Source organism: Solea senegalensis, linkage group LG11 (assembly GCF_019176455.1).
Source record: "Solea senegalensis isolate Sse05_10M linkage group LG11, IFAPA_SoseM_1, whole genome shotgun sequence".
Taxonomy (NCBI): Eukaryota; Metazoa; Chordata; class Actinopteri; order Pleuronectiformes; family Soleidae; genus Solea; species Solea senegalensis.
This window is the reverse complement of record NC_058031.1, coordinates 5,654,160-5,680,419: the sequence shown is the minus strand read 5'-3', so window position 1 is coordinate 5,680,419 and position 26,260 is coordinate 5,654,160. Positions and strand designations below refer to the sequence as shown.

Below are 26,260 nucleotides of genomic sequence, written 5' to 3'. Positions count from 1 at the left end.
AGACGCAACTCTTTTCTCCAGGCAGACAGGATCAACAAGTAAAACTTGTTGAAACAAACCTCTGAAAAATCCCTGAATGTGATTTGTCTGGCAGTGGAGCTATGATTAGTTCAGTTTCATTCCCTCCAGACAGTAGCAGTAAACCAGTGGCTATAGGTCTTGTAACAAGCTTCATGGAGATTGAGATCATATGTAAAGAAATACTACTGTACATGGTCGACTGCATCAGGCCTCTTTGATTTACTGCTGTCAATAATGAAAGATTAAAAAAATGTCTTTTGATGTCTTTGAGGCTTTGTTTTTTGTGAGCCTCTTAAAATGTGAATGTTTTCTACTTTGTCATTTTTCAGCTTCTGAACAGTGAATTTTTTTTATTTGTCATTTTTCAGCTTCTTAAATGTGACCTTTTGCAAAAAGTGCTAATGATCAAGCCATAGAACTTGAGGCATACCACCATCTTCCATTTACTTCTGCATTGGAGGAGAGCGTGCGTTGGGATGCTATGTAGACGCAACATAAAGCTTCAGACACTTCTGGTGTTTTTTAATGTCCGTCACTCAACCAGGGGAGTATCCACGTCCTGGGCAATCATCACTGTCAACGATATATGAAGCAGTATCCTGGACGGCACCTCCGCCTCAATGTTTCCTCTGGGACCACACTGGCGTCTACGGATGATCAGTAGGTGAGTGTCAGTGCCTCTGACGCGCTGGCCACTCGGACCTTCTCATAGCGAGAAGATTCCGAGAGGCTGGGCGCACGAAAACCACGTGATATTAATAGCGGAATAGCACGGAATTCACAGAACCATAATTATGTTATTTTCCTGGGATTATCATAAACATACTGGCCATTAAAATGTGACTCTTACGTTTAAAACCACACTTCAACATGAAGATTATTTCTGGAGAAACCTTTACTATACAATACAACCACAGAAAGTCCTATTTGTGAGGAAAGAAACAGCCAATTTATGGTTCACAAAAGTTTTGTTTATTTAAATAATTGCAAATCTGATCTTAAAAATGTTTAATAATAAAAGGGGTGTGATTTCTCTGGGTCTGTGTCTGTCAAGTCCAATATCTATAAAGACAATTCAACCTGAAATAGAAGATAAAGATGGAAAGCTAGCAGCAAAGTTGTTTTTTTTTTGTTTTTTTTCCTGTTTTTATAAAAGTAAACCAAACAAAATAAACAAGCACAAGTGCCTTTTCTCATTAAAAACAAACAAAAAAAAAAGTTACACTTACATGCACATAAAGCGAAACGCTTAAAAGTGGCAAGATGGATAGTAGGTTCTATGACTAGTCAGTTCAGATTCAGAGTTTCAAGCTTTTGATCATCATTATTTAAAAGAAAGTCAGGGAATATAATTATTTCTAGTCTGACTGTATTTTATAGATATACCAACAGGCATAACTGGCCGTCATTCCTTAGCATTTCTGGATTAGAACAAGCAGACCTAAATCCTACCCTATCATCTAGACTATCTCATTTTAAATTCAACCTCTGCTCCTACAGTATGTCTCAACAGACTCGATCTCTTGGAACATGCTGGGGCAGTGCATGCTCTCGCGTCAAAAAGGCCCAGGGCACTTAACTTGGCAAGAAAGAGATCGCTTATTTCAACCTGTTAGTCACAGTCCGTCACTTCCTCCAACAAACATTTAAAATGATATTTGTTCAAGGCCGTTCACCCCATAAACATACTGTAAAGGTATGATCAAACTCCCAAGACAATATGGCACATTGCCAATCATCACATGAAATGAAATAGTTAACTATCATATAAATTAAAATTATATTACATTATTAAGAGTATTATTCTATTTAATTGAAAAATATTCACATTTTGTGTCAAAATGAATGTGTCATCCCAACCTGAACATACCTTCATTATCCATTGATCTGAAAGTGAGCACCATTACAGTTGACCTTTAATTTTTTGGCTCCTCACATCACAGCATCAACAGTGTTCATTTGTATCACCAGCTCTCTCTGACAAAGTATTTGGTGGGGGATTAGAGGTTGCAATAAATAATACTACTGACTTTCAGCTTTAGAACGACAAGATTTAAAACAGCAATTTGAATTTTGTTTGTCTCCAAGATCAATCTAAAAAGCCATGGTCAGTATTTATACTACATCATTTCTGTCACTTTGCAAATACAGCATCTTACAGTTTTACACAATGAGTTAAATTATGAGTGAAACAAAAAAAACAAAAACAATGTAGACTTTTGTTTGTACATATGTTACCTGGCTGTCACACAGTCACTGACTGATTATAAATTAAAGAGACGTGGAAGGAGGCTGTTCGTCGTTGCGTTCACTTGGGGTCCTCGAGGGTGCCCGTGCTGAGGTCAGTCATTTTGGGATATTTCACCTTCTTCTGGTCCAGCTCATTCTGTGCCCACAGCAGTAACTTCAGGAGCTTTGCCAATTTAGGTGTTGACTCCCTGTTTTCATAGTCCAACACAGCTTGGTTCACCTCACTCCAAACCTGTGCATAAAGATGTCTGTTAATGTCAAAATAAATGTACTTTTTTCACATTCTTTTTTTTCATGCACCTCTGCAATTAATCATTGGGCTGATTAAGAGCATGTGTTCAGACAAACTCACAGTCATTTAGGTCATTCAAACTTTGAGTTTAAATTAACATTGAGTCATAAATGCAAACTTTCTGCAAACGCGGCTCTGAAGTTGTAATCATGAACTAAAAATATAAATAATGCATCATTTCTTAACACGTGAAGAGCTAAATGCCCTGATGTTTCTGTCATTTCTGTAATTAGTGAAAACGCCCTAAAATTAGGGATGTCCCGATACAACTTTTTCACTTCCGATACGATGCCGATATTGCAGCCTTAAGTATTGGCCGATAACGATATTGATCCGAAACAATATCAGCACGAATCACACATACTTTAATTACATATTTTGTAGTGTGGAATGTTAGAATAGGCTTGATATTAATATCAAGCCTGATATCAAGTGATATTACTTAAACAGAGAAGAATAGTCAGCAACAGTAGGTAAAACTGACCAATTTATTATTAACCAATGGGTTACATAAATTTGAACCTTCAATATAAGAATATTCGACATTTTGCCATGTTAATTTCATACAGTCTATGGTTAATTTCATCAGGAGGAAAGTGCTAATGGGGGTGTTTTCAGAGCACCCATGTTTCACAGGTAACAGCGCGTCTTCAGAGAACACCCACCTTGTTTTCGCTATTTTGGATTAGCCCAACCCACACAGGGTGAGTGGCTCATCCCGCAGGTAAACCCAGAGCCTGGGGACCGGCACTTAGCTCCGTGTGTGGAGCTTCAGGACACATTTAAAACACAGAAAGCTCTTGGCATGGCTGGTTTTTGGGGTATAATTAACAAACGGAGGCTGTTGAAAGTCGACAGGTGGCGCTGGTTTATGAAATAATGTTTTAGCAGCTTGCCTCAGGATGAGCTAGCATGGTGCTAACAGCTATGTCGCGCTCGCTGTGCGGCTTCTTAGCCTCTGATTTCAGGTTAAAAAAAAAATGTAACCTCTGAAATAGCAGTAGCACACACATGCTGTTGTTGTGATCATGTGGGCTCTACATGCATCCAACACGCAGAGCCCACGTGATCACAATGGGCGCTGCTGGATCGGAATGGACTGCTTGTATCTGAGCGCTTATATTAGAGATTTTAGAGGCAGCCCGATATATTCCGATGTGCGTTTTTTGGCCTATATCAATATCAGATCGGGACATCCCTACCTAAAATCACTTTTCCTCTCTCATATGTGTTCAGTGACCCTGATACTTAAGGTGAAATACAGAAATGGAGTGAAAATAACGAGTCATCCTGACCTTTTGCCGCTGCATCATGTTGAGAAGATCTCCAAAGGGCGATTCCTCTGGGTTGTCAAAGGCCAGAAGAGCTAGTGTCCTCTCCATCTCTGTCAGACACTCTCGACTCTCCTCCCCCTGCTCAGCCAGTTGTGTCTGGGCAAACTCCAGCGCTGACTCTGTCTCCCTGAGCCTGATCAACTCAATCAAATGCTGCTGCTGCAATGAGAATTAAGGACACAAATATAGTACCACATATTGAACCAAGGAAGATGAGCAAGAATATATAAAATAGCAGCCTGACCTAAAATACTATTCACGTACAAACCCACATTTATAAACATAGGGCCCAAGTCGAAAAACAGCGGAATACCCAACGCCATAAGTAATAAATGAGAGAAGGTTTTTCTTAAATTAAACCATGTCCACTTCACAGAGGCACATACCATAATTACAACTACTCATTGCAATGCTTTGCAAATCTACCTGCAGATGAAAATACAAGTATCGATTGGTGTCAAGTAGCTCTGGGTGAAGGCTGTTGATGAGTGCAATAGTTTCCTGTATTTGTCCCTTCAGGATCATCTCTCTGATCTTTATCCTTTCATCGAGAGAGTCCAGGTCCACACTCGGCTCAATGCCAGACTCCATCCGAAACTTCTCCGCTGCCTCTTTAAAGCCCTCTGGAGACACAGACATGGAGCAAAGGAGGAAAGTATAGACAAAAATAAAGTTGCAGTTACTGGTTTATTAATTTGAGATCAACTCAGGTTTCTGGGGACGGGAGCATCAAGCCCATGAACATGTTGCTCCACTATTTGTGTGTGCAAAATACCATGTAGTGTCGTTATCAAGTGGTATTACTAATAATGGCTATCAATAGCCAGTCTGCGATAACTTTACATCCATATTTACGAGGTCAACTTGGAAGTGACGTCGCTCCCAGTTCCAACTTGAAGCGCATTTCATTTCAAAATTGCAATGCGAAACAATAGTAAAATTATCAAAAAGGCTGCATTAATCAGTTTGTTAGGCCAGGTTTCCATGTTTGGTACACAAAAATAATACTTGTCTCTTCATTCTGCATTATTTAAATGTATGTGTATATTTAGTATATCAAATACATAACTTTTTCAGATACACGTTTGAGACAGAATTAAGTTTGAGTACACTTGGCAGCATTTTTGAAGTTTAAGACTACTAACAAGACTTCCATAATCAATTAATGGGTTGATTAGTTGTTTGGGCCATAAAATGTGAGTAAATATTGAAAAATCTGATTGCTGTTTCTGAATTGAAATTAAGACTTTTGATAAGGAAAAGATAGTCCTTTACTAGTCTTGCAATGAGGAAATTAACATGCTGTTAATTTCTGCTGCTGTGTCACAGCAGCAGTAAAGATAGTAAAGATAAGGGCAACAAATAATAAACATGTATTTTCACACCTGTGAATGTACAATATAGAAAAATAACAAGAAGACTATGAAAAGGTGTTACCAGAATATATACAATATGAGCTTGATATTTACAGTATGAACAGAGTTGAACATACTGTAAGTATACATGTTTTTGACACTTGTGATGTGTTTGAAACATTAACTACATTAACAACAAATATTCAGCGGACGGTAGGAGGCCTCACCTGTCACCAGGTAATTCATAATGAGCCGATTCATGTCCGCCCTCTGAATGTGAACGTTGTTCAGTTTGTCCATCCACTCTTCTTTCGTGATGTCATCTGGCTTTTCAGCATAACTCATCATTGGAATGCTGAAAAAGCAACAAATCCATTAGTAATGGCGCAAAATGTGCGCAAGGCTGACACAGCTCGGTCACAGCGTGTACCTGCACGGAGGGAGACGCTGCAGCAGTTGTGCACAAACCGGTGACACAAACTGGAGTTAAACGTGGGACACATGCCCCTCAGAGACAACACCACAGCGTAGACTTGTAGTCAAGACCACCTAAACCTAGACAAAGCAATACCAAGACCAGAGTGTATCGAGACCAAGACAAGACAAGACAGAGACCACGTAAAAGTGGTGTCAAGACCGGTCTCGAGACATACAACTCGATCACAGCGACATACGCGGTATTTCTGCACCGAATACCGTGTTTGACCGCTTGCTAGCGTCACAAAATGAACCTCGAGAGTCTCCGCCGCGTCCAAAACAAACCCATTTCCTCCTGCCTAGTTAGCGGACAGTGTGCATTCCCTCAACTCACCGTTCAAACACAAGCTCCGGTGATTTATCCTCTTTGGCCTACGTGAGAAGACGGTAAGCGAACACAAATGCGTGGTCCCCTCGGTGCTTCGGGAAAAATAAAAATAAAAAACACACCGTAAACGGCGCCGACACGGTCAGAGGAATACTCGCGGTTAGCTAAATTACTAAGCTAACGTGATAACCTCGCGATAGGACCGTCTGTCCTGCGAGCTCTCTAATTGGTGGGTAAAGTGACGTCACGGTTGCCGAGGAACAGTTGTCAGTTGAGTGAAGCCCTGTCAAGTCATTTTTTTAGTAAAATTCAGTAAGGACGTTGATCTGTCTTACACTTTCTGTAACATGAGACTGTCATATACTTCCATTTTTTCTTGTGAACACACATTGTCCTTTGTTTGAACGACGTATTATTTGGTTTTACTGGCTATAGGAGATCATTAGAAAACACATTTTCCCTTTCTAATCTTATCATATTCCTGGCCCAGTTTTACATTGATAAATGTAAGGTGTTAAAAATTAAACCCTTTTTTTGCACCTTTAATAATGAGGTGTTCTACATAAAACAGTATTTACCTCTAGAAAAGCTGTGAAAACATTAGAGGTGTGCTCCAAATGTAATGTATTCTTATAATTTATTGGCTTAATTATGTTTGAACTATTTTATTTGTATACATGTGTACTTTTATTTTGCTCCTAAGTTCTATCATTGTCTTTGTTGTCCACTTGTTCATTTCACACATGTGCACTTTTCTGTCACACTATATAATTCTTTAATCTTTATTCTTTAATATTATTATCTCACAACTCATCCACTGTATAAGCACATTAAATTAAAAAATAATAAAAATTTGAATAAATTTGAACATTTGTTTAAATATATACAATACATGCTCACGTTGACTGTTATATGTTACATACATGTTGTACAACCACTGCCTGCACGTTCTTACTAATACTGCACAAAAATCAATTCATCTTTCATTCAGTTAAGGTAGTTTTACAGGAAAATAATGTTGTCACCAAAGCATTTCATGGTTCCAAATTACATATAATCTTTTACCTTTCATATAACATTTCAACATACAATATTTATTCATATTAAATACTACTTGTAGGCAAATTTGATGCAGTTCAAAGCCCCTCATCGCAGATCAAAGTCCTTGTTTTTTTTTAAAAATAAATAAATAAATAAATATGGTTGTTTGTCTGTACTGTATGTGGCCCTGTGGTGGACTGGCAATCCTGTCCACGGTGTACCCTGCCTTTTACCCTATGTCATCTGGGAGTAGCACCACTGACCCTTATGTGGAGGATAAAGCAGAGTAGAAGATAAAATGAATGTCCCTGTATATTCTACATACATGGTCATGGTCTGTATGAAATGCCATAAAATGTCATAAAATACTGAAAAATTATGATATTCTAAAATGTCTTGTCCACAAATCTTTCTGTATTTTATTGCTTGAAACTACCTGCCTGTTAACCTTAGTTACAATTCCATTCCTTTTCCTCTTGGCCATGGGCTCCCCCATGGCAAGGCTTTGCTTTGTGAAAGCCTCCATCTTACGTCATGTTTCTACAGCAGCCAGAATGGACAAACCGGGCAGAGTGTTCATTTTGAAGCAGAGTGACATTTTTCCTAGTTTGCAACGGCCCTGACAGGCTTAGGAAAGGGGAGGAATCAAAGGCCACTGTAGTTCCCTTACATGCTTGGGAAAGGGGAGGAGTCAAAGGCCACCATAGTTCCCTGAGGTGCTTCGGAAGGGGAGGAGTCAAAGGCCACCGTAGTTCCCTGAAGTGCTTGAGAAAGGAGAGGATTTAAAGGCCACCGTGGTTCCCTGACTTGCTTGAGAAGTGGGAGGAGTCAAAGGCCATCGTAATTCCCTGAAGTGCATGGAAAAGGGGAGGAGTTGAGAAAGGGCCACCATAGTTCCCTGGTCAAAGTGCTTGGGAATGGGGAGGAGTCAAAGGCCGACATGGTTTCCTGACCTGGGAATGGGGAGTGAGCAGAAGAGTCTGTCATTTCTTACAGAATAAAAAATTTAAAAAGTTTTTTCTTGAAAATAATTAATAAAATAAAAACAACAACAACAATAATAATAATAATAATAATAAAAACACAGGTCTTTTAAATAAAGACAATATGGATGTTATTTTATCTGATTTAAATGGTGAATTCTTATAGGGTTTAAGATCTTCAGCATCCTTTCTCATCATCATCATTTCGGTCCGTTCGTGCACGCGCACGTTGGGTCGCCGTGGGGGTTCGGTTGGGGGGGGCGGAGTCTGTGCACTGCTGCAGCTGTCCATGGTTGTGTAGTGGAAGAGGCAGAGAGAGGGTTACGGGTACGTTCGGGATGCGCTCATAGTCACGCTATACACTGACTGCAAATATTACAACCCGCCACCGGAGTCCTTCGTTCGTTTCACAGCAGCACGAAGGAGCGACTGAAAGGTGAGCATTCATGTTTCACGGTTTCACTCCTCCTCGACACTGACCCTGAGCTTTGAACATCGAGCGCTGACGATCCATCGGTGTGTTGCATCAAGAACAGGCCAGGAAGCAAACCAACATGGATGCTGTGCGCTATAGAGCCGCGCTCCTGCTGCTGCTGCTGCTCCTCCTCCTCCTCCTGCTGCTGCTGCTGATGATGATGATGATGTTTGAACACAGATTATGCTTCTAGCATCGTCTAATCTCTCATGAAGTCATTTTATAAAGGAATGCGGTTTGTAACACGCAGTTTAATACGCTTTACTTCACACAGAGCAGAGGCCATTCATTTGTGTCAGGATGATGATGATGATGATGATGACACCCATTTGGATTCTCAGGAATATGGCTTCATTTGTTCCTCTTTTTTTCTTTGTTAAAATTGCAGCATCAATGCAATAAACCTCCTGACTGTAAGGATGTCAGTGACTGATTTACCTCCAGCAGCAGAGGCAGCCTGAGCTCCTGCCAAGATACAGCCAAACGTACTGTAGAATCATGCAGGACAATGTATATCATTTGTTCTGAGAAAAAAAGATTACTGCAAAAAAAAGTAAATCCTGCATTTAGACGCCTCATGTCGTCATTGACTTATCTTTATATTTCACACAGAGCTGGGTGTTTCCTTCCGTGTGCACAGGCACAGGACAGCTGTGTGTCACAGAAGCAGCATTGGACCAGCTGTTGCCTGCAGTCGAGAGGATTCAATCACACAGGCTTCGCTGTCATTGAAGGCCTGCTATTTCATTGAGGTTACATTGTGTAACATGACATGTGTTTCTCTGTTTCTGTGGAGGAAGATAAGGCACCATGGCTGAGCACCAGAGGCAGCGCAGTCTGTCCACCGCTGGTGAGTCCCTTTACCACGTGTTGGGAGTTGAGAAGGTGGCCACAACGGATGACATCAAGAGATCTTACAGGTGAGGCGTCGCTCCGTCGTGAAACCGAGGTGAATGTTCTCCTTTTCTCTTCTGATTTGTCTTTTCTTCTTCTTTTTTTGCCACACAGGAAGCTGGCATTGAAGTTCCACCCTGACAAGAATCCTGACAATCCAGAAGCGGCGGATAAATTCAAGGAGATTAACAATGCCCACGCCATTCTGAACGACCCCACAAAGCGAAATATTTACGATAAATATGGCTCTCTGGGGCTGTACGTTGCCGAGCAGTTTGGAGAAGAGAATGTGAACACTTACTTTGTCCTCTCAAGCTGGTGGGCAAAGGTGAGAGTGGCGAAAAGATCTGAGTTTTCTTATTTATATATATATTTACTCACCTGTGTCTCTTCATCCATGCTTCCGCCTGTGTATTTGCTTTCCTGCAGGCTCTGTTTGTATTCTGTGGCCTGGCTACTGGCTGCTACTTCTGTTGCTGCCTGTGCTGCTGCTGTAACTGCTGCTGTGGAAAGTGTAAACCACGGCCTCGGGAGGGACAGGACCAGGAGTTTTATGTGTCCCCAGAGGACCTGGAGGCTCAGCTGCAGTCTGATGAGCGAGGTAAGACTCGCCGCCCTATCAACCACCACATCCCATTTCTGAGTTTGTTTCATTTTAAATTAACAGGCAGTGCCCCACGGTTGGTGTAGTGGTTAAGCGCTCTTGGCTTTGCAGCAAAGGGCCTTTCTGCATAGAGTTTGCATGTTTTCCCTGTGTGTGCGTGGCTTTTCTCCAGGTTCTCCGGTTTCCTCCCACAGTCCAAAAACATGCAGATTTGGGGATTAGGCAAATTGGACTCTCTAAATTGACCGTTGGTGTGAGTGTGAGAGTGGATGGTTGTTGTCTCTATGTGGCCCTGTAAAGGACTGGCAACCTGCCCAGGGATTGGCACCAGCACCCCCTGTGACCCTCATATTGAGGATAAAGCGAAAGATGATGAATAAATGAATGAATTCATAGAAGAAGATGTCAAATTTTGTCATGCAGGGACCACCAAATGTTAACCCTCACCAGTAGACATTAGATACATGGGTTAAATATTGGCCCTGGACTATTTCTTTTGATATTACTAACACTATGATCGCTGTTTTTAGAAGATCAGTGATTATTGCTTTACTTATTTTGTTATTAGTAATTAACTTTGCTAATTTAAGTATGCAATAATTTCACAATTATTCTAAATTAGTGATCAATTAACTAGGGATGGCCATTTCAAGCAAAAATTAAAGTTATTTGAACATTCTATGGTATTTTTCATCGAATATTCAAATGCCTCCGCTGCCTGTCATGGAGCAAAAGAGAGACATAAATTGATCATCTCTCCTCCATGTGTTTTTTAGAAATGAGTGAATAATAAAAATGCAATATGATACTTTACTGTGAAGTAAAGGGTAGGGTACCTCATTGGGGGTGGAGTGGCTCAGTGGTTAAGACCGGTACCCTGTGTGCAAAAGACATCATGGTCGCAAGTTCAACTCCACCCCTGGCTGATTGTACTCAATTCCCTTGTAAGTCACTTTGGATGAAAGCGTCTGCTAAATGACATGTAATATGATATATGACACATGGTGCACAATACCAATAGGCTATTATTAACTTCCACCCAAGTTTCCCTCATTCATTTGAGCAGTGCCACCGCCAGGAGATATTGAGTAGCAATGCCCAGCGAGTGAAACTGGCAGAGACTGTTTGGTTTGTAAATTAAAAGATAGATATTTGCGCTGGCATATCGATTATCGTATAAGGAAGGACGACGATATATATCACAAAATCGATAATTTGACCCACTCGCCTGAGTGCAGTGAGATCTTTCAGATCCAGCAGTGTGTGCTTTCTTTAAACTAAATTCACTTCAGTCTTTATGAGGCGTTACAGCTCCAGCCAAACCTTCATGACAGTCTTTAAATTACTCACAGGGCCAAATGTCAAATGGAGGACGATAAGCTTTTTCCCAGATTAACTGTCTCCAAGGAAACTAATGTTACTCTCATAAAGCTAATTGTGTTTGGCCTGATGTGTTGCTATGCTAACCACGACAAATCTGCTTCATAGTGATTTTGAACAAACCGTAAACTGGTTAAGGATGTTTTCTCAGCTTTCCTTCAGACAAGTGCACAATTCCTATAATCCACGATAGCAATGTGTTTTTTGTTTTACGTCAAATTTCTACCCTTTATGACAAACAAATTTGAACCTCTGTCTGTTGCAACCCAGTTCCAAGGGACAAGAGAAAATAGGATTGGGCCTTAAAATGTTGTTTTACTTTGTCAAACAGAGGCTGGTGGTGACCCCATTGTGCTGCAACCGTCAGCAACAGAGACGACCCAGTTAACATCGGATGGGCACTACTCCTACCACACTGACACCGGCTTCAACTAAGCGTCTGTCCTCATCAGTCCTGGCCTGTGGTCCTGCCTGCTTTCCCTGCTCCACCACAGTGAGACAAAAGAAAGGGGCAAATCCATCTTTCCACTTCAGAAAAAGGAGCCATGTAGAGGAGAGGGACTAATAAGCATGGCCCATGAAAGGAACTAATGAAGTCACATCCCTTACACTACTCCCTGATTGGTTCCCTTAACTTATTTACCCCCCCTCCCCCCCGCGCGCTATGATAAGAATAAAGAAACAACCAAATTGTTTCTTTTATAATTTCTTCTTTTGTATTTCTTGGCCTTGAACCACACAGGTCACCCGCCCCACTTTCTCTCTCTCTCTCTCCCGTACCTTGCATCACGGTGTAGCATGCACTGTTTGTAAAACATGGTCTCCAAATGTCCATTCATCGTTTGCGACAGTTTTACTTTGCAAAGCTCATAACGTAGGTTCATACATACTGTGCAATATGTTCATGTGAGTACAGATCACGTGGAGGAGGCAGTAACGTTTATGTGATGTTTTACAGTAAAAGGAAAGGAGAGCCATGGTTCAGGGAGCTGCTGGTCGGAGTGACGTGTTTGTTGTTGGGTTAAGTGGTGTCGTCATTTAACCGTCAGAAACAGAGTTGTCATCTATTATTACAAATCTTCATCTCTGATTTACAGTGAGTGATGTTTTCCTTAAGATGAAAATGCCTCCTGCCATCGTCAGAACCCCCAGTTTGTCTTTGTTTATTCTTCGTTTGCTTCTCCCTTCTCTTGTGAACCGTGAGGTTTTTAAGGCACAGAGCTTTATTTGCGGACATTATTAGTGTTGCTGACAGAGCACTTATACTTTTATTATTCATCAGTATTGGTGTCTCTGTCACAGGCCACACAGCTTTATCTCCGCCCGTCCTTGCAGGATATTTCTATCATTAAACTTTTCTATTGATTCATAATTAATTTATTATTGTTTATTGTTTAATTGTTATATCGTCCGTTACGTGTGATTTGAAAATGTTGCCATTGGATTCATAATTTATGAGCTTTTAAATGCATCTCATACAAAATATTGACAATGGACATTTTAATTTATTTATTTTTTCTCAGTCGTTTGGAATCATATGCTGAGCTGGTGCTGCCTTTTCTTTTTACATCATTTTTTTTTGTTTCTAATAATGGCAACACTGTTTTTGGAGACGTTACAATTCACTGAGAAGGACTGACATTCATTTCATCTAATCATTTGCAATTATTGTATTTACTCACAGAATTTAGTTTAATGTGAAGGAGCCTACTTTAATCCAGCTGATCGATCGGAGCTGTTAATAGTCAGAAGTAACAGATCTGTGTCAGCAGCAGACCTGCATTAGTGAGGGTGATGTGGTTTTACTCGGAGCTGTCGGGAAAATATTATATACGTAGTTAATGTGATGATGTGTGAGGGGAGGAAAAAAAGATGATGCAGAGTTATTTTGAGAAATAAAGACTATAGAATATTCATATTGGGAGATTTTGGGTGGGGAAAAATATTTACGTGAACTAAAGTCTGACTGGTGACTGACGTTTTGTCAGATGCTGTGATGTTTATTGATAGTTGTTTTTTTTCAACCACGCTTTCAGCAGCTCTGAGTGATACCACTGTTACATACTATAGTACAGTACGTTTGCAACTTTCCCCAAATATCCATTAGCATCTTTTGTCAGTGTCATCACTGCTAACAATGTGTTTTAATGGTTTACAGTTGATGAGGTCCAGTTACCCACCCCCACCCCCCACCCACTATTAACAGTATGGATGTTGACCTCTGTGGCCCTTGTATGATGTTTCGTGTAACCCTTGATGAAACATAGATGTTCCCGTCATGGCTTTTTCATTGAAATACTGAAAAATGCTCCTGTACATGTTTGAAGTTGAATGCACTGTGTGTTAAAAAAAAAGAGAAGAAAAATAATATGGATCAACGATCAGGAAATGACTCCATAAAAAGACAAGATAGTATAAAGTGTAATTATAGTGAAATGGTTATATAATGCATTGATTTGGATTTCATTCTTTTCATACTTTTCATGTCTCAAATAATGATTGGCTTTAATTTTTACTGGTATGGTGTTGTAAAGTAACCATTACATTTTTGCAAGGGATGGTTCAATGGTTGAGGTCGCTCGTACAGTACGTCCATTCGGCCCATATAAAGTATAAACCTTAACGTTTATGTTGTAGCATGGTAACTGTGTGTCTGGAAGAAAACAAGTGGATCATTGATCTGATTTGCTGTTGTTGAATAAATGTTCATGAACATTTTGACTCGTGCCATGTTTGCACGTCACACCACATGACCTACATGACCTTTGACCACAGTCTGTGTGGTTTAAGGCTCCAATCTCACTCACTACATTTAGTGAGATAAATGTTAATATTTTTGAACACAAAATGCACCGAAGGCTACTCTTAGGTATTAGCATCAAATAAATTAAAATTAGGGATGCACGAAATCTGAATTTATAACGATATCCGCTATGGTGATATATCGGGAGTGCTTGGCCCAATAACCAATACCGATATATACAGTTAAAAAAATTCCCTGTGTTTAACTGCAGAGGTCATTTAGTCTCTTCTGTAGTGAAATTAACATAATATTTTGCCTACTCATGTTGCAGCAGTTGTAGATATACATTTTCTTCATTGAACAAAATATATAAATGTAAAAAAATAATAGTTGTAGAGAGTAAAGGAGGTAGCAGCTTACTAAGCCTAATGTTGTAGTCATTAGTCATGTCGACAGATCTTTCTGTGTTTGCCAATATCTGATAATACATTTTAAAGCCAATAATCTGCCAATACTGATATTGTGTCGGTAATATCGTGCATCCCTCTCCGTCAGTACCGGTATCAGTACGATACTGTCAAAATACAGTCCTATAATACAAATCCTATAAATATAAACTTACTTACATTATGTTGCTGAGTATCTAAAGTAACAATAACAAATAAGGATAATTGATGTTAAACATGGTTTGCATTATTCTGCACTGCACAGTAATTAACTAGTGGCTAAGATTTCATATAAATATGAGGAAATATAAAAAGAATGTACTTAATTTAGTTTTGAACTAAATGCCCTAAAAATATAGTGCTTTTCTTTTAAATTCATTATTAACAATATTCAGCACTGCATGGTTTATGCTATTGGTATAATATACAGTTTAGATATAGAGCAATGAACATAAACACTGTAAATCCCCACACTAAATTGCTTTGTTTTGCTTGAAGTTTAAATGCTTCACCTGGAGACGGAACATCAGGTGTCACTTCCTGTGTTGCCAGTAGATGGAGACAAATTATTTTACCAACTTATTGTAGGGCAGCAATTGTTCAGCAGTGCCAAGTTAGAAGGAGAAATCGATTCAGGGCTCATTCACATACAGTGTGAAGTCAGAGGGTTTTTTTAACCAAGACGTTAGAGCAGGAGTCTCAAATGGCCAAAAACTAGCGTGCTCTCCCAGCTCCACAGCTTCAACTAAACTCTCTTTAACATGATATCACAATAAAAATAAGAGTTGTGATAGATTTCAGAGAATTTCAAAAATAAAAGTGTCTGTATATGTGTAGTTCACAATAAAAATTTATCAATGATGCAAAATTTAAAGAAAAAAGCCACAAAAAAATAACTTGATGAAATGAAATTGATTGGACAGCCTCATGTGGTCTGTGGGCCAAAATGATCTAAACAAAGACAATGGATCAGCAGCACATTTCCATCCATATCTCTTTAACATCAACACATTCAAATGTGTGGACAGTAAGAAAGAAAGAAAGAAAGAACTTGCCATGCCTCCTGCATTTTCTCCAACAGCTGATTCAGGAGCTTCTTCTGGCTGATGGAGGTTCCATGTTTAGTTCAGAGCGAACAATGAGCAGTTGTATCTGCTTCTGTAGCCTGAGGATCAAGCACATTTGGGGACGTCTGAACTGTCATAACTGTGTTGTGTTGAATTTGACTTGAGCAGATTTAAGCTTAATTTCCACCAGTTAAATTAGAAAAACATTAAAGACACAAAAATGAACTCCATACCTGATTTCTCTTAAAATGCCCCTGGTTAAAACGTGCCTGTGTTTCCTGGTTATGGTTAATCATGAACTAGTTAAAGTTTTAGTGAAGCAGTCCACCATCATGAAGGGTGAAGTGTCCCAACAAGGAAAGCTAACAATGCTAGCTGTGCAAGGTGCGCGTGTGTGTACGTGTAAACATGAGTTCCAATAATCGCCTCTGTGATCCTGTGTGTGTGTGTGTGTGTGTGTGCCTGCCTCTTTACTCTGAGTACAGCTGAGTGGATGGAGATACACACGGTATAAACTCTCCAGAGCGGCAGCGATGAAGCGACAAGGTAACACCGTCACCTCACGTTTGTCTGTGGAACCGTAAAGTTTTACTGTGGTTAGCTTAAACATGCTGTAGCTAACGCTAACTCAGTGTGCAACACGTTAGCTGTATGTCTGCTAGCCTCAGTAAGCCTAGTAGAGAGAGTGACGTTCAGCACCGCGGACAGCTCCACGTCTATAAGAACTATAAACTTTTAACTCATCGACAATGGTATAGAGTTCAGGTTTGCGAAGTATATTTTTCTGAATTATTCAAGTACTTTTTTGTGTATGCAACTGATTGCTGTTACATTTATGTTATTTGTATTTAGTAGATCTAACCATTGTGGTTTGGTAGCATGTTTCCTGTTTTTCCACTTCAGCAGTATTGTATACATGTTTCTATCATATTGTTGTTCATAATGTGTTTATAGACCAGCCACTTTATTAGGCACACAGAGCACCTGTCAAAGTGTCAGGTAGTAATGGAACAATAGAGGATATTATCGCTCGTCGTGATGAAAAATCACTTACAATAAGCTGTAAGTTAATTGTGGTGAATTTCTATCATAATCATATGTGCCACAATGTGGAGCTGCATCTTTCCTCCTTATTAAATGAATTATTTTTTCTCCAAAGAAGTGTGTCCTATCTGTGATGTGTCACAATGTGTAAAAACCTTCTTTTTATCAGTCATCGCAATAATATCGTGAATCACAATTATTCTGGTCAGGACAATCGTGGTGGGAAATGTTTATATTGTCCAGTGCTTAGTGTCAGGTTTGACCTTTTGCTGTACCCCATCTGTGTCAAGATACAAGGTTTTGTTCATTCAGAGAAAATCTTCTGCGTAACCGAGTGGTTATTTTTGAGTTAATATCATTTTACTCTGACCATCAATCGTTCATGTTTTTGCAGAGAGAACTACTGCTCACTGGATATTTGCTCTTTTTTGGGCCAAAAAACCCTAGAGATGTTTGTGCGCGTTAAATAAATCCTAGTAGATCAACTGTTTCTGATACACTGAGACCAGCCTGTCTGGCACCAACAACCATGACATGTTAAAAGTCACTTAAAAACTTTTCTTCCTTATTCTGATGCTTGGTTTAAACTTCATGTCATGAGTAGATAGAGAGATTTAAATTTAAATAGTTGAACAGGTGTACCTAATAAAGTGGCTGGTGACTGTACTCATGCCCACAGGAGGATGCAAAGGAGTTAAAACACTCACTTACAACTACTCTATTCGTCTGGTATATCCAGTATAATTCATCTGGTTATCATACTGGTTACATGAGCGTTAAGTAAAGTCTTTTTTTATTTATTTCTCTCATTTTTCCAAGGCTTTGGTGCAGCTGCACCATCCATGAACTTTTCAACAAGGATCACAGAAACCTCCACCAATGGGTATTCACCCTCGGAACTGACAGATTATGACGTAGACAGTCTACAGTTTGAACTGGCAAAGGTAATGGGAATTATTTATCATAGTGTCTTATTATTATTGTTGTTGTCCCTCCTCTGATAAAAGTCTAATTTTTCTCTGCTTACACAGACGGAGGATGAAATTCAGACCTTGCGGCAGGTGCTTGTGGACAAAGAAAAACATGCAGCAGACATCCGGAGGCAGCTGGGTATGAGTCCTCTGAGCAACGTCAAACAGAACCTGTCCAAAGGCTGGCATGAAGTCCAGACCTCGGCTCCGTGAGTGCACTCGTATCCACGTAAACACACATAAACACAGCAGTAACGTCTGCCTGATGCTTAAATGCAACCCATCCACTCGATCCTACCTGAAGTGAGACATTTAACTCCTACACTAGCACAATGTTCGGCACACATTGTCTCAGTGTGACATGGTTACATAACCAAGGAAAGCACTCTAATAATGACTGCTCCCTCTCTTAAGCCGTGGTAATGCTCTGCTCACTGCGACATGTTTGTTTCTTTCTTTCAGGTTTCTCACAGCCTCTGCCACTTTGGAGGATGTGCGTCACTCTGATGTGTGAGTGTCACTTATCATTTGATCACTAAATTAACCGTCAACTATTGTGAGAATCGATTAATCAGATAGTTTTCTGGCTTTTCAGCTTCTATTATTAGGTTTCCATATCACAAATAAATCATTGAAAGTGAATAATTTAATTTCAGAATGTCGGGATTTTGAGGTTTGGGGAACACCGACCAACATTCTTTGTCATTTTTTTCAATTGATTATGAAAATAATTGCTAGTTGCAGCTGTACTTCCTTTTTTTTTTTTTTTTTTTTTAAAGGTTTTCCAACCTTTTGTCTTGTGCTTGTGTGCTAAAGAAAGGATCTATTCTAAGAAACAAGTGATGGGATTTTCCAGGTCATACAGGATTGGTACCCTGTTAATAGCTTTACAGTCTGACTAAGTACAAGGAGCAGTAGAATTAACAGGGCTAACGTGGAGCCACTGACGTATATGAGCTTGGTGAGAACTGTTTCGTACCTGTGTGAGTTGACAGTATTGTGACTGAGATCCTGGCTTTAACATGTTCTTTTTTACTTAATCAGGTATGTAAGAACACGGGACGGTCTCTCTCATGCTGGCCAGGTGACATCTTCTGCGCTGTCCAACATGGGTGTGGTCATCGCCAGGAGATTAGCAGAGATGAGGTAACCCCTGATCTACATAAAATCCTCCCTCCTCATGTTCAAAAGGAAAACAAGAACACTACATTTCCTTTTTATGTTGCCTTTAGAACGGGGATCTGTTAAGAGCCACAAAAAACAGTTAATCTCACAAATATGCAAATGTATGCAGCAAGGCACACCAATTTTAATCTGATCATCTACTTCACAAGAAGCATCACATTTCTGCTTTGCATAGTTAACATGCGCACAAGAATATTAGTTTTTTCCAAATGAATCTGATCAATTTATAGATAAGCAAAAAGGTTTGGTACCAACATCTACTTCATATCCGATATCAATTTTAATTTGTTATAAGCTTGATGTGTAAAGGAGTTGGAAGCTGTTTCAGGGAAATCAGCGCGCCCTCGTTAATATGCAAATGTGTGCAACAGAAATCTAATCAGATTATCTGACACACGTGTAGTGCCTGTGGTGGATATGAGTGTGTGTTGTTATTGTGTTCACGGGGACACAGACAGCAGCAAAACAGCATAAAGTATCACAACAAACAGTGTTTCCATGCTCAAATATTGACCCATCTGTAGGTCCTGACCTGGTCCTGCTTCATGTAATGTGATGTGAAAATATGCCTTTGGACACAAAGTGATACTCCAGTAACATGTTAAGTTCAAAGGCCTCTTTGCCTTAAAGCATCCTTAATCCAATCATGCCAGTGCACCTGCACATCAGCTGCTACATCTGTTGTTGTTGTTCTCATCCACGTGGAAACAGAGCAGATGCTAGTGTGATGTTATCTGTGTGTGTCTGATTTTATCTACATGCTGCGATCTTTTCAGTGCTCTGCCTCTGCCCAGCCCAGCACGGTAAGAGACTCTATCTACCTAACCTACCTATCTACAAAGTACGTCATTTACAAATGTACAGTCTACTTGTAGCTTTACACAGTTGTACAATAGTTACTTAATGTACATAAATACAAATATTTCATACATGTAACAAACAAAACAAATGACTCAGTGCTAAACTACGTCCAGATCGCATCTGAAAGCACTTCACACAGGACCAGATATGACTCAAGGACTCTGATGACCATCTCAGTATTATTAAGTAATTAAACGGTTGTTGTTTTGTGTGTGTGTGTGTTTTTCTTCTCTACATTCCTCTCTTTTACCCAGCACTCTGAGCCACACTATGAGTGTCCCGACCATGAGGTAAACAAACCCCCCATGACTGTGTCTCTCTCTGCTGTTATTTGTGTAAATGTTTCACTGAAGTCACAAGGACAAAAATGTGGTCATTTATCTGGTGAATTCATTCATTTTTTTTTTTCATTTCTCTGCAGACACTCGTCTACTTTCAAGTCCTTTGAGGAGATGGTTGGCAACGTAAAGGTGAGTTCATCTTGACAACCAAGTACACATGGAGGACACACTACTTGCTCACTACTCTGTGTAACAATGGCCACTGGTTTGATGTCTGAATCACACAGGATAAGGTGACGGGCGGTGGAGACACGTCTGGGTTTGAAAGAGGATCCTCACGCCACAGCACATGAGACGCTACACTACTAACTAATTATTTTTTCATACCTTGTAAAGCTAACAATGTCCTTGTCTACCGGTATTTCTCACTTAATACATCATTTAATACAGGAATTATGAATAGAACTATAGAAACTATGACATTTGTAATGTGAACTCATTTATCTCTAACTTATGTCATTTACATTCTCATTTTCGTGATTTTCAGCAGTTTATCTACATTAAGATGTGAGCAAATTCTGAAGGACTGATATTATTTACACACTATGATGTAAATGCAACTGTTTTTGTACTTGTATGGTTTTTAGTTAAAGTTAATTAAATTAAGTGTTTGTTGTTCATTTTAGTCACGTAAATAAATACGATTTTTCTAGTTTGTTTGCTTGTTTATCTCTTCCTTATAACCACTGTCAGTGGCAGCCATTTTGGTGTTTTAGCTGGTGCTAGGAGCAGTGAAATGTTTTAGTTTCAAATGTTTAACGGGAAAAAATGTACCAATGTCAAAAGCAACATTTTTCAACGTACTGGTTGGAACAAACTTGAGAGGAAGCAGGAAAAAACACATGTTCCCTGACCGGGAATCGAACCCGGGCCGCGGCGGTGAGAGCGCCGAATCCTAACCACTAGACCACCAGGGACACTTGCGACGTCTAAGCAATCGTAGAGATTTATCAATATTAATATAATATCGCTGCTAATTATTTCTATAGTCGAAACAAAATATTATGCTGTTACAAACAAAAGTTTGATTTTAAACGACGCTGCATCCGCTTCTCGTAGCCTCAGTGACGTCACACATTCAGCGCAGAACTTCACGAGAACAAAGAGGCTCAATAGCAGCAGCTTGATGTTGTTGTTCCCACTGTGTAAATACAGCAAAGAAACACAGTTATTCTACGTTCTTTTCACAATGAGCTATGATTTAAACAGTGAGTAAGTACAGTGGCTAACTGTGACACTACACCCCCACATATGAGGGGAGGGGGTGAGAATATGGGTGAGAGGTGAACATGCTGTAAAATGTCGGTCACGAAACATCCGATATCTCAAAACGCCTGTTAGCTCATATGAACGCGTATAAACAGTGTGTGAGTCACGCCCGGGCGCCTCAGAAAGGTCGTTTTTTGAAAAGCTATCTATTGTGTCAGGCGTCAACAACAAAATGTTCTTTTCCCGTCTGTTTCACGTTCACGTAACAGCACAACACGTTCCGTGTCTTTGACCTGAGCTCACTCGCCAAGCCACAGTCCCCGCCCCACGCGCCACCGGAGCACGCGCAGGGATCCCAAACTACTATATAAGATGCTGCACGCACGCCACTGAGCCAGCAGAAAAAGAAACAGCGAAAGACAGAGAGAAGTCCACAGAAAAAGACCCACTGATGAGCCTCTGAACCAACACGTGAAACCACCTGCGCCTTAAAAACACCAGCCTCATCTAAAAGGTAAGTCACTCACAATCAAACACATGTCTGAACGTCAACTGAAAATATAACTGAAGATAACAGTCAATAATCCAGTCCAGCTGGTTCAGGTGTGGATCATCCACACGCACGCACACACACACACACACACACACACACCCAACACAATGTTGACTTTCAAAGATTCAAGCCATTTTACCTGCACAGTCACTGTTACAGTTAGTATTTGCTCCTCTTGTCAATCCAGAGTGAAATAAAAATGAAACTAAATATGTACACATTATAAAAAATCTACGTAAATAGTAAAGTACCACCTCGAAGCACTTACGAGAGCATTATACAAGGTTACATTAGTGTTGGAGTATTTGCCAGGTGCAAGATTCAAAAAGTATTGTGTCTCAAATAAAAAAGAGGAAATAAATACACTTCATAAGAACCCAAAAAGATTATGTATGAAATTGATTTACAAAGACGAAAACTAAGCACATTTTAGCTGCACTCGTTAGTTTTCATTTCAGTTAACTGTAATAACCTTGGTGTTCTATTGCCCGTTGTTGTTGATATAATGCACTGGATGAGGTCTTTATCATTTTTATCATTTTTGTGTCTGTACATTTTGTTTGTTTTGGCTCTTGAGGTGCTTTTTTTTTTTTTAATCCTCTAAAACTATCTGCTCTTCTCCTCGTGTTAAGCTTTCACGGCCTCCAGCTGCTTCTCAGGCTCCAGGCTGCGACACAGATGATAATTATTTTTCCTTGCGCCGATTGCACAGAATCTTGAATGACATAATGTTTAGTTTGAATTTTCTCTTTGGATCTGGGGATTTAATAGAGTCTGGAATATGCTGGAGAGCACTTGCAGCTTCTTGAGCCAAAGCAAGCCTTTGCAGGAACACTGGCTTACTCACTCTTCAGCCATTGGCTGCTGCAGTCACGCAGGCAGCTCGTGCACAGGCCTGGAGCTGTGCATGGGGACACGCTCCCTTTCACATGTGTTATTTGAGTCATGGGAAATGAGATTCTTTAAAGCAGCTGCTTTCCTGGCCTGCACTGAGGGAATGTAGCACAGGGGGCCAGAGTTTCCCTGAAATGTCAGATATGCTGTTCTGTGAATGCTCCCAGTGCAGGTGTTCTTTTCTCACCTCCTGTTCCTAAAGAACCCAGACTACATGTCCAGACTAAAACCTGAACCATCTGTTTTCCTCTGTGTTTTCTTCAGATTTCTACCGTCAAGCAGGTCAAAGTTTGGAGAAAATGGCAGCGATACCATCAAGTGGTTCCCTCATCGCCACGCACGATTATTACAGACGTGAGTCAGATGTGACCTGTTTGCGTTTATGCTGTCTTTTATTCTTTATTCTATGTTTATTTAATACTTAATCTGCTGTGCGTTTGTTCCAGGGCGGCTCGGGTCCAACTCCAGCAACAGCTCGTGTGGTAGTTCTGATCACATGGGAGAGGTCATTCCACATCACCCAGGTATGTTCACAGGAAGACGCTTCATTTTAATGTATAATAAAAATGTGGGGAAAAGTGAAACCACAACAAATGCAAAAAAAATTATCTACAAAATGTGTTTTTCTTCAGGACTTCCACGGCAAGACTCCGGTCACTGGTGGACTTCTTTTTTCTTCGGGAAACACAATCAGCCCGAGTGAGTGTTGTGACGTGACGTGGACCAGTGTCTCCTTTCTTTTCTTCTTTTATTTTCAGTATTAATAATATTTCTGATTCCTCTCTGTGCTGCAGGAACAAAACCTACACAGTGGCCAATGGTCAGGTGACGTGCATCGCCCGGGAAATGGTTTTGCAGAGACAAGCCAGTGAATCCAGTGATAACGGGAAATCGGAACCAACGTCTCCTCCACCGACGTCCCCGCCACCGATGTCTCCTCCAACAACGTCTCCTCCACCAATGTCCCCTCCAACAACGTCCTCCTAGAGTCCTTTTTCATTGTCCCGCCTCTTTCACCATCATCTTGCCATTACATCCACATTATTTCTTTTTTAACTTTATTAAATCAAGTTTAAATAGTATGTATATGTTTCATTACGACCAAATAACTCAAGTGTGTAAAAAAGTGTTTTTTTCTCATGTATTCCTCTTATATATATATTGACACAAATAAAAAAAAAATGCTTGTAGTCTGTATTTGCATTGTCTTTCATCTGTTATCACATATGTGCACAGTCTTATTATGACTTCAGCTCTATGATATTATCTGGCAAGAGTAGTTACTACCAAATACAAATACAAAGATACTTAGAGGAAATGTAGTGGAGTAAAAGTTGCTAGAAATATAAATAACAAAGTAAAGTACAGATACATGAATTTTGTACTTATGTTCAGTAACAAAGTATTTGTACTTTGTTACATTACATCACTGTTATCTGGTTTGTGTTCCGTGTAAAGAGCTGCTGTTTCATCTGTTATATAATGGAACACACTGACAAAACGCGTCCTAATCTCTTTAGCTTTGATGGGATTAGCAATGATTCATTCAGGTGTTAATACAGATACATAACATAATACCTCACCTCATCATTATAAATGTGACTCATCAGTCTCTGGGCAAAAAATAGTCACATGAATTAAAAAGGTGAAGACAGCTCTGGAAGTAACACATGTTGCATCCCTATATATACATGTATATGTATATATATATGTATATATATATATATATATATATATATATATATATATATATATATACATACATGTATATATGTATATATATACATGTATATATGTATATATATATACATGTATATATATATACATGTATATATGTATATATATATGTATATATCATATAAGAGAAGAGATTGTTGTGACAGTCAAAGAAACAAAGCTCGTAACACTCCTGTGAAACATGCAAATAAATTAATTAAATAAATTCAATTATGGGTATAAAAATCCAATATACACAAGTCATCTAATGTCTAACATACAAACCATAAATAACAAAGAAGAAGAATGTTTTACTCAAGTTCAATCAGGTTGATCTACTGCAACACATGCTCGGCCTCACACACATGTTGAAGTTTAAGTTCTGTGCTTTACATCATCTTTCAAAATGAAAGAAAATGGCCAATGAATGAAAGAATGAATGAAAAGTCAGTCATGCTGTTCTACGAATGCTTCCCACTGCAGATGTTCTTTTCTCACCTCCTGTCCAAAAAAACACCCAGACAGACTCTTCACACTGAAGCACAACAAATAATGAAAACAAAACAGCATTATTTCTTTTTCAATTTTAAACCCAGACTAAAATCTCTACCATGTGTTTTCCTCTGTGTTTTCTTCAGATGGCATTTCTGTTGTTGAGTGGTCTATGGTCAGAGAAAATGGCAGTAATTAACAACTGTTTACTTCTATTTTCAATCTATAGTTTTGATGTTTTATACCTTTAATGTTGCGGTGCCTTTAAATCTGTCTGGGTGGTTTTTAAAAGTGCTCTAGAAATATTGTATTTTTAAGGAGAGTTAATTTGTGTGGTCTCTATATGATATAATATAACATCATATAACATGATGTTATATTATACATTTGGCAAATAACAAAACGCAACCTTTTTATACCAAAATTTGAGTCAGAAGTTAATCAAAAATAACATTCAAGCACGAAAACTAACTTTTCTGTTCAGGAATGCAAGTAAATAACTATAATTTGACATCTATTCAAGAAATAATAATGTGTTTTACTGTTTTTTTCTGGGGTTTTTTTGTATTTATTTTTCAGCATTAAAAATATAATTTTTGGTTAAAGAGCATCTACATACTGTACTATAAACTCCCTGGTCCCTTGAATAAACTTTTCCATGAAATGGCATGTAGAAAAAGGTTTTGCAATGTGCACACACATCTAAGAATAACCTGAACAAAGTCTGCTTCTGTCTCAGTTCCGTTCCTGATGAACAAGTCAGTGGGACAAGAGTCAAACCCTCGTTTATCAGGGTCACGCATATTTTAAAAGACCAAATTCATGACTCAAACTTTTCAGACCTTCAGGCCTCTCATAACCACCTGTCCAACCTGTCCTACTTGTCCTCCAAAGACCTATTCCTGGCTCTCAGGTCTAAAAATGTCCCGTGATCCTGGGCCCCCCCCCCGGACACGGGAGCTTCCAATCATACAGGTCCCCCCTTTTTAAATGAGGTCACACGGGGTGTATCTGTGCAGAGTTTGTGCAACACGATAAAGGATGGATCACCAAAAAGCAGCAACAGGCAACAAGGACAAACCAACAAAAACATGTTTGAATAGTGCTGAATTAGAAACTATTCCACGGACAGGATGCAGGACATCAGATAAAAGTGTCTCGTGCTGCTTTCAGGAGGTCAAGTGACGACCTGGATTTTTTAAGGTCTATATTTGATCAGTAGCACAAGCAGAAAGCGTGAGCTCCACGTGGAACTGAGAATTTCCCTCTGCCAGTCCAAGTCCCAGCGTGACTAATCGCAAACA

The 26,260-nt window shown here is 39.5% G+C and overlaps 4 protein-coding genes and 1 non-coding gene across 11 annotated transcripts; 3 read left to right on the top strand and 2 right to left on the bottom strand.

Annotated features, from left to right (window-relative positions):
* Positions 1 to 1,924: 1,924 nt before the first annotated feature.
* On the bottom strand, positions 1,925 to 9,860 carry LOC122776894 (glucose-induced degradation protein 8-B homolog). 3 transcript variants are annotated; one of them, XM_044037662.1, is made up of 5 exons: positions 9,832 to 9,860; positions 5,480 to 5,607; positions 4,324 to 4,520; positions 3,859 to 4,056; positions 1,925 to 2,503 (listed from the first exon to the last, which is right to left on the bottom strand). In XM_044037662.1, exons 1-5 carry the CDS (start codon positions 9,843 to 9,845, stop codon positions 2,330 to 2,332), a joined length of 711 nt encoding a protein of 236 aa, XP_043893597.1. In that variant the 5' UTR covers positions 9,846 to 9,860; the 3' UTR covers positions 1,925 to 2,329. The 3 variants fall into 3 exon arrangements, with proteins under 3 accessions (XP_043893597.1, XP_043893598.1, XP_043893599.1); XM_044037663.1 differs by lacking the exon at positions 9,832 to 9,860 and adding an exon at positions 6,064 to 6,242; XM_044037664.1 differs by lacking the exon at positions 9,832 to 9,860 and adding an exon at positions 5,683 to 5,810.
* On the top strand, positions 8,359 to 14,152 carry LOC122776897 (dnaJ homolog subfamily C member 5-like). Of its 3 annotated transcripts, none has more exons than XM_044037669.1 (5): positions 8,359 to 8,517; positions 9,357 to 9,476; positions 9,565 to 9,778; positions 9,880 to 10,051; positions 11,766 to 14,152. In XM_044037669.1, exons 2-5 carry the CDS (start codon positions 9,367 to 9,369, stop codon positions 11,867 to 11,869), a joined length of 600 nt encoding a protein of 199 aa, XP_043893604.1. In that variant the 5' UTR covers positions 8,359 to 8,517; positions 9,357 to 9,366; the 3' UTR covers positions 11,870 to 14,152. The 3 variants fall into 3 exon arrangements, with proteins under 3 accessions (XP_043893604.1, XP_043893606.1, XP_043893605.1); XM_044037671.1 differs by having other exon boundaries at positions 9,353 to 9,476; XM_044037670.1 differs by lacking the exon at positions 8,359 to 8,517 and having other exon boundaries at positions 8,524 to 9,476.
* A 1,999-nt stretch (positions 14,153 to 16,151) lies between these two features.
* Positions 16,152 to 20,747, top strand: LOC122776896 (tumor protein D54-like). 3 transcript variants are annotated; one of them, XM_044037665.1, is made up of 9 exons: positions 16,152 to 16,236; positions 17,554 to 17,678; positions 17,766 to 17,914; positions 18,168 to 18,215; positions 18,750 to 18,851; positions 19,667 to 19,693; positions 20,006 to 20,041; positions 20,173 to 20,221; positions 20,320 to 20,747. In XM_044037665.1, the coding sequence occupies exons 1-9, from the start codon at positions 16,224 to 16,226 to the stop codon at positions 20,383 to 20,385; spliced, it is 615 nt and encodes a 204-aa protein (XP_043893600.1). In that variant the 5' UTR covers positions 16,152 to 16,223; the 3' UTR covers positions 20,386 to 20,747. The 3 variants fall into 3 exon arrangements, with proteins under 3 accessions (XP_043893600.1, XP_043893603.1, XP_043893601.1); XM_044037668.1 differs by lacking the exon at positions 16,152 to 16,236 and adding an exon at positions 16,300 to 16,442; XM_044037666.1 differs by lacking the exon at positions 16,152 to 16,236 and adding an exon at positions 16,301 to 16,455.
* Positions 20,748 to 20,937: 190 nt separating this feature from the next.
* trnae-cuc lies at positions 20,938 to 21,009 on the bottom strand. Its single transcript has one exon. It is a non-coding gene; the product is annotated as a tRNA-Glu (tRNA).
* A 669-nt stretch (positions 21,010 to 21,678) lies between these two features.
* LOC122776898 (pancreatic progenitor cell differentiation and proliferation factor B-like) lies at positions 21,679 to 23,940 on the top strand. Its single transcript, XM_044037672.1, has 5 exons — positions 21,679 to 21,815; positions 23,013 to 23,102; positions 23,195 to 23,272; positions 23,381 to 23,447; positions 23,543 to 23,940. The coding sequence occupies exons 2-5, from the start codon at positions 23,048 to 23,050 to the stop codon at positions 23,733 to 23,735; spliced, it is 393 nt and encodes a 130-aa protein (XP_043893607.1). The 5' UTR covers positions 21,679 to 21,815; positions 23,013 to 23,047; the 3' UTR covers positions 23,736 to 23,940.
* The last annotated feature ends 2,320 nt before the right edge of the window (positions 23,941 to 26,260 follow it).